Raw genomic sequence first — 9,345 nt, forward strand, 5'->3', positions numbered from 1 at the left:
TCAGGGAAAAAAAGTTTTTAAAAGACTTAGTTAAAAAATAGATGTGTGTCTTTTTTAAAAAAAAAAGTCTTAGGCCAAGGTGTCTTCTAGTGACCCCTTCCCCATCACCTCAAATTTAGCCAGAAAAAACGCTGTTTCACCAAAACTGCTGGCCACATAGACATTCACACATTCATCATCGATTTAAAAATATATAATATATATATATATTGTGCACACACTTACACACACACAAATATATATTAGAAAAGGAAAAAGAAATCCCTCTGAAAACTCGAATCTATTTAAAAATAACCCAACGAAATCCACAGCCGGTGCGTTTATCCCGTGATCATATACAGTAGAAGAGAAATCCCTTTTGCTCCCGTAGCTCCTCATGGAGCGCTTGGGCTGGGAGAGCCGGGAAACACATCAGGTTTTCACAGTGGATTTGTAAGCGGAGAAGGAACTGCTCCTCCCTCCTCCCACACAGAAGGGCTTTAATTTATAGCAAGTTAGATTAAAACTAGGAAACATGTTACAAAGTCCATTATATATAGACATAAAATGTACAACTGTCGGCAGCCCCCGTGCGCGTCACCGGGGTTTGGATCTCGGCTCACACCTCGGTGGGCAGTTGGAGGGTTCGAAGGCAGTTTGGGAGACGAGGGGTGCGAGGACGGCCTCCGAAACGAGCAGGTCTCACAGTGCGAGGTCTTAAGTGCGCTCCAGGTTGGAAAAGAGATGGAGCAGCATCTTCTCCATGAACCAGGCGGAGGCAGGGGCTGCGAAAGGAGTCAGGGATGCCCGGAGGAGAGGGATGCGTCCTCCCAGCCCAGGGCTGAAGGTGACCTGCTTGTGCCCCCCATCACCTTGCGCCCGCGTCGGGAAAGGAGCGCCATGTGCCAGATCAAAGTGCCGTGGGGAAAGCGTGGGTCGCAGCTTGCGTCAAGGTGGGCTCATTGCAAAATGCCATTTTATATTTTTTTGCCCTCCACCGCCAAGGAAGCAGGTTGAGGGAGGGGGATGCCCCATCTGGTGCTGCCTCAAAGGGTCATTAAGGTGTCGAGTCAGGCATTCAAACAGCCTCCGGTGTGAACAGCGCTGTGCCCAGGGAGCCCCACAGCCCCCTAAAAAGCCGCACAGGCTCCTGGGTGCAGAGAGCCAGGCACAAAGTGAAGGTGAGTGAGACCAGACTCTGGAGAAGGGGCTTTGGGGAGGCAGGGGAGAAGAGTGGGGCAAGCACAGTAGCATTTTTTTCTCTCTGGCTTCCCCAGGCAGCAAGGAAACACAACCCCCGTGCGCTGTGTGCCGGGTTCCTGGGGAGGGGAGCTGCTGTGCCCTGGTCCTGCTCAGGTGCCTCAGGCATGGTCCTCTCCCCGGGAGGGATAACGCTGGCATCAGCAGGGAAATGTCTGAGCCTTTGGCCTCCGTGGCTTAGTTGGAAAGGTGTTGGCTTCCGAAGGCCCATCCTGGGGGGGAAATTTCATTTACAGGGCAAAGAGAAAGGAGATTGCGAGGCCAGATGGGGCCAGAGACGGCCACAGGTTGGGGAAGTGCGATTTGTGCAAACCACCGTTAACTCGAGTCCTCATTCGCTCTTCTGCAAGGAAGCCAAGACGGAGGGGACTGCACGAAGCCATGAGGTTTGAGTTAGGAGTCTTCCCCGAGGATCTCTGTCACGAAGGAGGCCATGTCAGTCTCTTTGGTGTCGTGCAAGGTAAAGAAAGGGTGTTCCTGCCAACAAGACCAGAGACAACATCAGCTGACAGCCAAGGACAGGCAAGCCCAAGAGCAGTCCCTAGGGGATTTCAGGCAGCTGGTGAGGTGCTGGGAGAGAGGTGGGCACCAACCTCCCCTCCAGGCTCCCACGGGCACCTTCCTTTAGCTTAAAGATTAACTACTGCTTCCAGGTTTGATGTTTCTAGGTTCAGCCCCAGCGGGACAGCCCACCTTGGCAGCTGTACTACCATCGTTTGAGGTTTAAACTCGCCAAGAGCAGATAAGACAGAAGAAGAAAACACCTAGAAATCCTGCCCTTAACACCCATGAAATCAACACACCCTTCCACGTTAGACACACTACGCCCATCCCGCTCCATGCCTGAAAAATCACCCGCACGTCCTGCTGTCCCATTGCCCTAGGACCTGCTGGACCATTTATCTGGCTTTTGAAACAAGATAAAGACCATGGCTTCACACTTACCATAAGTTCTAAATAGTTCATTCGCTCAGCAGGGTTCTTCCTTAAGCTGGAAGACAAAAAATGGGAGAGAAAGGCTGTCAGATTGTTTGCTGTATGTGGTCTGTCAGAGGGAATCTCCCCTCCCGAACCAACATGATATCTTTCTCGTGGGCAGCACCCATTCCTCGCCCTCCCTGGCTGAGCAGGTTTGAACCACCAGCAAAGTGACCAGGCAGGTAACTGGGAAAGGACAACTCATCATGTTTTGCCACAAAAAGCACAAGCCAAGCAGCTCGCTGGCCTCACCTGTCGGCACAGACCAGAGCAAATAGGGAGGAGAGGGGATGGTTTCCCACCACCCATAGAGCGAGCCTTGCCTCCGTGGGCTCATCTCCACTTGGCAGCTCCAAGCAGCACACAGGGAGCAGAGGAACACCTCGAAGGGAGCAGCCACCCACAAAACCACAAATCAGCTTTCACCCAGAGGCACTCAGAGGCTGCCAGGCGTTTGGTCTCGTTTCATTGCCGCTTTGCCAGAAACCACCGAAATTTCAGCAGCAGTGACAGCAAAAGGGGAAGAGAAACCTCTGCACCTTCCAATCAGCCTGGGTGAGTCAGGCTGAGAGCAAAACCAGTTTGGGCAGTGCTTCCTGCCGTGGCTGAGCACCAGCCTTGGTACAGCGAGGTGGGGAGAAAACAGGCTCCAAAGGGATGGCAGACCCAGCCCCATGCTTTGCTCCAACCTCCACGGATCAGGGCTCCTCCTCAGCCAGGCTGGGAGAAGCCACCAGTCCCTGATAGAAACTCACCACTGCGCCGTGAAGTCCACAAACTCCTTGGAGAAGCGATCGGCGGGCAGCTGGGGCGAGGGTTCCTCCACCACTTGCTTGAGCTGTTGGAAAGGGGTCCCCCAGGACTCGTATGGGAAGCGAAGAATGGCCAGCTCGATCTGAGGATGGAGACAGGCTGACGTGAGATATGGGGACAAGCACAACCCCACACAACCTGCCTACCTCAGCCAGCTCAGATTCAAAATGAAAAACTACTTTCTTGACAAACCATTTTCAATTTGGGTCATACCACTCTTTTTTCTTATTAAAAAAAAAAAAATACACAAAGACCCAGAGGCCAAAAATACTTCCTTTTGAGGCTGGCTCAGCATATTAATGCATTTACAGGAAGCCACCAAAGATGTGTAAAATGGGATTATTTAAAAAGATAATAATAGCAGCACACCACATCTGCGCTGGCTTCCAAAGTGCTCTGCTCACCATAAGGCAGCCTCTGGGCTTCAGGCTACCACTGTGTGAGCTCGACACAATTACAAAAACGCACAACACCAAGAAAAGCAAAGTGCTAGAACATCCCTTATAAGACCTTTGTCAAAACCACCTCAATTAACCGAATCTTTCCTACAATTCACCTCTGCTCCATCATCCATTCAAGCAGAGAAAAGCCCATCACAGCTTTTGGGCAGTATCCTCATGCCAAGGGTTGGTTCCTGTCTCAAACTGGGCAACAGAACCTCCAGATCCACCCGACAGGGTGGGATAGGAAGAATAAGAAACCTGGAAGGTCACAGGGCAGAGGCAGATGCCTCCACCTGCCTCTGGCTGAGGTCGAGGGAGCTCAGCTCCCACTGCTGGAAAATTGAATGAAGCCACCAGTCTATAAAGACCTAGATTAGCCCTGAAATTCAATGGTCCTAAAACTGGCTGGTTTGACACCAACCAAACCCCTTCAGAAAAAAAAAAAAAAAAAAAAAACCCAAAACAGGAAGCCAGCTCAGGAGGAAGACACTAGAGGGAATCAGGTGGAGGTCTCTGTTCAGCTGCAGGCTGGCGAGCTTTCACAAAGGTCCCCTCTCCCATCCAGCTTTGGAAAGGTTGAGACATTTCGTCATTCACACAATCTCCGATCCCACAGCTTCCTGCATCTCAGAAGGGAAGCTGGAGCCAATTACATTTCCAGCCAGCCCGGCTCTGTTCTGCTTTGCAGTGGCATGGGGACATCAAGAAGAGGGGCTTGGGTTTGGCACTGCAGATAAAACTAGCTGGGGAAGCGGGAATATTTCCCAAGAGATCTGCACGGCACACACAAGCACAGGGATGTGGCGCCTGAAAAAAAGGCCACGGCTAACAGGGCGCAGGGAAAATTCCTGAAAATAATCTATGTGCAGAGAGATATTCTCCTGGAAAGTGAGAGACGCATTTCCAGGCGGCATCCCCTTTGAGCCAACAGCTGGGATTTCCTTTGTCCTCTGGCGCCAGAAGATTTCAGCTGCTTTCTGCAAGATCTGTTTCTTGCAGGAGGTAGATAAACCATTCTGAGCAGCTGCGATTTTGGAACTGAAAGCATTTCCCTTTCCTGTTAGCTGCTCTGAGCTACCCTGCAGGCAGGACTTGCTGCAGACCACGCGCAGCTTCCCTCGCTGCGGCAGGGCAGGCTAGCTCACCCTGATCCTCCTGCAAGGTTTTGCTAAACTGGAGGTTTAGCTGTGACCCAGCTGCAGCAAAACCCTGCTCCACTGACTCCAGCCAGTGCACAAGGAACCGCAGAGCACTTAAAAGCCAGACGCTTGGATCCGAACTAAGCTCGGGGAGTCTGCCATCTGTACCAACCCAGCTCAGAGCTAAGTGGAGCTGTTTGGGGCTGGCATTGTGGGTACGATGTGAAACCAAGCGGAGGGCTACAAGGAAATCCCGTGGGAATAACAGGCCTTTGTGTACCCAGGATCCAGTAGGAAACATGCAAGAAGGGCGAGGAAGAAAGAAAAGGGGCAGAAGATGAGTTATCTCCTGGCAAGCTTGCTCACAGCCACCTCGCTGGGGTGAGGTACCCCTGTGTGCACAGGGCAGCACCTCCACCCTGTGCAGTTAATCTCATGCCTTGGGCTATCACACTCAGAATTTAGTCCCGTTTGGTGGGCATCCACCCACGCGTGAAGCCACCAGCTGTCAGAAGTCACAGCAGGGCTAGAGCCTAGACAGCCTAGACAGACCCCATCCCAGCCCCAGGGCTCTAGGGTGCTGGTCCCAGCCTTTGACGTTACCATCGTGATCCCCAGACTCCAGACATCCGACTTCACGTTGTAGCCCTTCTGGTTCAGCTCAGGGTTTATTCTTTCCGGCTGTAACAGCAAAACAAAGATATTACAACTCTATCTTGTTTTCCCAGTGCAAACCCTACAGAGCAAGTCTCTGGCTCCAAAAGCCAGGTTGGGTGGATTTCCTTGGCTCGTGTCCCCATGAGGGCAGGGTCTGAGGTTAAATCTAACAGTGGTGAAAGCCATGTCTTGCTCCACACAACCCACACAAATTCTCCCTGCCAGTTCTCAAGTGAGACTTGTACTATGCCCGCAGCATGATCCCTGCCCCAGGAGCTACCCACACAGATGGCACAGGGAAATTCATACTGACTTGAGGATGAAATGAAACGATCCTGCCAAGAAAAGCCTCAGCTTTTTCTAGCCAAGAAGGAGCAGCCCTTCCAACCATCATGACCCGCACCAGTCAGTGTTTTACCCTTCTGCAAATGGAAGGTGGCAGAGAAAGAGTCTGCTGTGGGATTAACACACCAAGCAGGGCTTACAGTGAGTGTAATCCTGTCCTTGGAGGACTCTGCTGAGTCACGAAGCCCAGAGCACTCTGAAGTGGCTCCTATCTCAGGACAGAGGTGAACCAACACTGATTTCTAAGTGGCAGCTTCTTCAACTCAAGGCTGAAGGCAGCTGAAGGCTGGGTCCCACATGAGCACACTTACAGCCATGTACGGTTTGCAACCAGCATCCATGGTCTTCGCAACCGAGTCCACCAAGTAGCCGCTGATCCCAAAGTCACACATTTTCACGTGTCCCTCCTTGTTGATCAGCACGTTGGACGGTTTCACGTCTAAGAGAGAGAACAGGAGAGGGCAGATTGGGCCTTTGCAGAGGTATCTCAGAGCCTGAGACAAGATGGGCAACTCCCTGCAGAGCTGGGAGGGGAGAAGGCAGGCCCTGAAGAGAGAAAACGCCACCAGCCTCTTATTTTAATAAAAGTTGTTCACAGGTAGAACTATAACCATGCCCTCCAGGCAAAATAGGCCTCCTCTTTTATGAGGCAGATCAAAAGGTTGAAATAAAGTGTGGAGTTAATGCCCAGCTCTTTAGAAGAGATTTATGTGCCCAACATAGCCTTAAAAACCCAACTCGACCAAGTTCTTCGGACAGCTTGTCTCAGTGCCCATCATGATCTGTCCACAACTAAACAAGGAACTACAGCAGGATGAAAAGCAGGACCTGGGTGTTAAAATTCCCATCTACGATTTTGTAAGGTCTTCTTCAGCCCCTCACCTTGCTAGAACTACCCAGCCAGGAAAGTTTGGGGATTTTGCTCCGAAGAGCTGCCTTTGAGGCACCTTGGAGAGAAACAGAGGTGGCCATAAAAATACAAGTCATGAGGAATTCAATTATTATATTCAACCTTTCTTCTGGAAAGGAGGAAGAAAACAACATCACACAAGCAGATGCATGAGGGATCCATCTCAGGATCAAGCCGTGGCCATCTAGCTCTGTCTACCGTGGTCCAAAGTACCATTAGATCCCCTAGAAGGCACGCCAGAGGGATGCACAAACGCATCTCCTGGAAAGGAGTCCTCACATAACTTAGGTGATCTAGATCTCCAGCCACACCACAGCACCTACCTCTATGGATTACAGACAGTTTACTGTGCAGATGCTCCAAGGCTCGTACAATCTGGGGACAAGCAGAGCAAAAGAGTACCTGTTAGTCACACGTGGCACCAGCCTTCCACTGCAAACACACCACACATGCCACAGGCCTCCAACAGGCTCAGGGAATGCACGAAACCAGAAAAGAACCCAAGAGGCACTCACGGACACGGCCATTTTCCCCAAAATGTCTTCAGGGATGGTTTTCTTCTTCTCCAGTACTTTCTTGTAGAATTTATCTAGAGAGGTGTCCATGAGCTCCATGCAGATCCACACATCGCCCTGCGGACAGAGAGAAAGCAGTTGAGAGGGAATTCCCTGGAAATGTTCAGGAGCTAAAGGAAGTGGTGGCGATGGACCCCTTCCACAGACAGCAAGCCAAGGTCCCTGCTGCGCAGCCACTGTTGGCCACACCACCAGCACACAGGATCCACAAGAGATAGTGATGGGCACAGATGTCCAGGTACCACCAAAACTACCCGAGACAGCTTCCCTTTGAAGGTGTCCCCCAAAGTCTAGTCAGGGCTAGTGACAACGTGCTTGGGCATCTGTTGTGGAAGTGAGGAATGGTCAATGCTGCCTGAAGGAGGCAAGCTTTGGACTTTAAGTCATGGCAGCATCTCAAACAGCTCAGCTGGGCTGAAGCAAGATGTGGTTTGGGACAGTTTAGTGTCCTCAGCACAATCACATGGGTCCCAGACACTACACAGGCAACCAGCCATCCACCGGGCCAGTACCTCGCGGAAAAGAGCTCCATAAAAGGTGACGGTGTAGAAACAGTCAACTGTCCTCATGGAGATGTCCAAGTCCATCAACAATCTCTTCTGCTCCTGAGTGTTAACAGTTGCTCGAATCCTCTGAAACAAATATAAAAGAGGGGTTTGTAGGTGAGACAACATCGTTATTCCTCAGAGTGACTCAGAAGACCTGTAGTTCTGAGGCCAGGGCGAGCATTTTGCACTTCTTTCACAGCCAGTGGCACTCAGGAGGTGCCCAGATTCCCCGTTCCAGACAGCACCTTAATAAATGACAAACCCTCAGCAAGCTCTGCAGCAAGTGCAGGATCATGCCAGCAGCCAGGACAGGCCCTCCGACATCCAAACCTTGCACTACCTAACTGCAGGCACCAAGTCTGGGTTTCAAAGCCTGCCGATCAACCTTAGAGCGCCCAGCCGGTATCGGCACAAACCACACCAGGAATACTGGGGGCTGCCAAACCAAGACGAGCTCATCCCCTCAGCAAGCCACTATTCTCACCTTCACAGCCATGATGGTGCCGCTCTGAGCATGCCGGACTTTCTCCACCACGCCATAGGCTCCGCGGCCCAGCTCCGAAATTGCCACCAGGTCATCAGCTTCCACCTCGAAGTTCTTTAGAGAGAAAAAGAAAAAAAATCACCTCAGACACAAGCATCCTTATCAACAAGGACATCAGCAGAAGTCCAAAGCTTGCAGCTCACTCATGCAGAGCATTTCCCAATGACAGTACCTACAGGACTCCACCAGCTCCTACGCATACCAGAGGCATCATGCTTAGAGAAGATGGGTATATTTTGTGCTCTGTTGAATCAGAGCCCAAACCCTCTCATCCTGTACTCACCAGGGCTCAGTTAATTTCCCCTCTGCAGCTAAAGATCAGGACTTTCATCCTTTAAGCCAGGGCACGCTGCCACTGGAAAGGGCACCAAAGGCTGGTGCCTCTCTGCCTGCTCGGGATTACCCACACAAGGGTATTTCTGCGGTTGCTGAACTACTTGCAGGATTTTAACAGCTCCTGTGCCAACATGGGCAGCAGTCAGGAGCCTCTGCCACAGCTCCAAATCCCCATGTGCGGCCTGGGATCCCCCGCCTCATCCCATATCCCAAGAGAACATCGATCACTAACCTACATGACTATCAAGACATCCGCCTGCTCAAAGCCTCTCCTAGATGGGATGGTGCACATGGCAACCTAGCTTCTCCATTCCTAGTTATCGGGGAGTTCAAATGGCTTTTACTTGCTTTCGTTACTTTCTGCCACCGTCAGAAAGCAAGGTCAGCACCAAGAAAGGAGCTCAGGTGAGTGCAACTATGTAAGTCTCACCAGCACTCAGATGAGAGAGAGCCCCAGGCAGCAAGGAGCCAGCAAGCTCCCGCGCAACCCACGAACAAGTTTCCCTAAAGATGCGTTACCCTGTAATTGCCTGCTCTGCTGAGCAGGGCACAAACTGTTGGAGTGAGACGTGGGCTATTTTTGGATGCTGCATTCATCGCTCCTAATAAGTCACAGGCCTTCTTTTAGCCAGGCTTTATCCAGCCTCCAGTTTTCCTCCGGTCTCAGGGAACGAAAATAATACCAGGATGCCAAATCGCCCCAGTAGCCACAAAGGCAGCCAGGGTGGGAAACATGCGCGGCGCAGCGCCGGATACTGTGCCTGTGAGCTACGCCCAAAGGCAGAGAGGAAACAGCCTCTGGCGTTCAGCAGCCAAGC

At 51.5% G+C, this 9,345-nt stretch overlaps 1 protein-coding gene across 1 annotated transcript in view; it reads right to left on the bottom strand.

The window, feature by feature from the left end:
• Positions 1–1,632: 1,632 nt before the first annotated feature.
• The window catches only part of MAP2K3 (mitogen-activated protein kinase kinase 3), a 16,653-nt gene continuing 8,940 nt past the window's right edge, over positions 1,633–9,345 (bottom strand). The window contains exons 5-13 of the mRNA XM_009865480.1: positions 8,132–8,245; positions 7,612–7,731; positions 7,040–7,156; positions 6,848–6,899; positions 5,926–6,053; positions 5,216–5,293; positions 2,973–3,112; positions 2,185–2,230; positions 1,633–1,716 (exon numbers count right to left, since the gene is read on the bottom strand). Of these exons, the coding sequence (XP_009863782.1) occupies positions 1,633–1,716; positions 2,185–2,230; positions 2,973–3,112; positions 5,216–5,293; positions 5,926–6,053; positions 6,848–6,899; positions 7,040–7,156; positions 7,612–7,731; positions 8,132–8,245 (879 nt within the window). The remainder of the gene's footprint in view (positions 1,717–2,184; positions 2,231–2,972; positions 3,113–5,215; positions 5,294–5,925; positions 6,054–6,847; positions 6,900–7,039; positions 7,157–7,611; positions 7,732–8,131; positions 8,246–9,345) is intronic.

Source organism: Apaloderma vittatum, unplaced genomic scaffold (assembly GCF_000703405.1).
Source record: "Apaloderma vittatum isolate BGI_N311 unplaced genomic scaffold, ASM70340v1 scaffold23092, whole genome shotgun sequence".
Taxonomy (NCBI): domain Eukaryota; kingdom Metazoa; phylum Chordata; class Aves; order Trogoniformes; family Trogonidae; genus Apaloderma; species Apaloderma vittatum.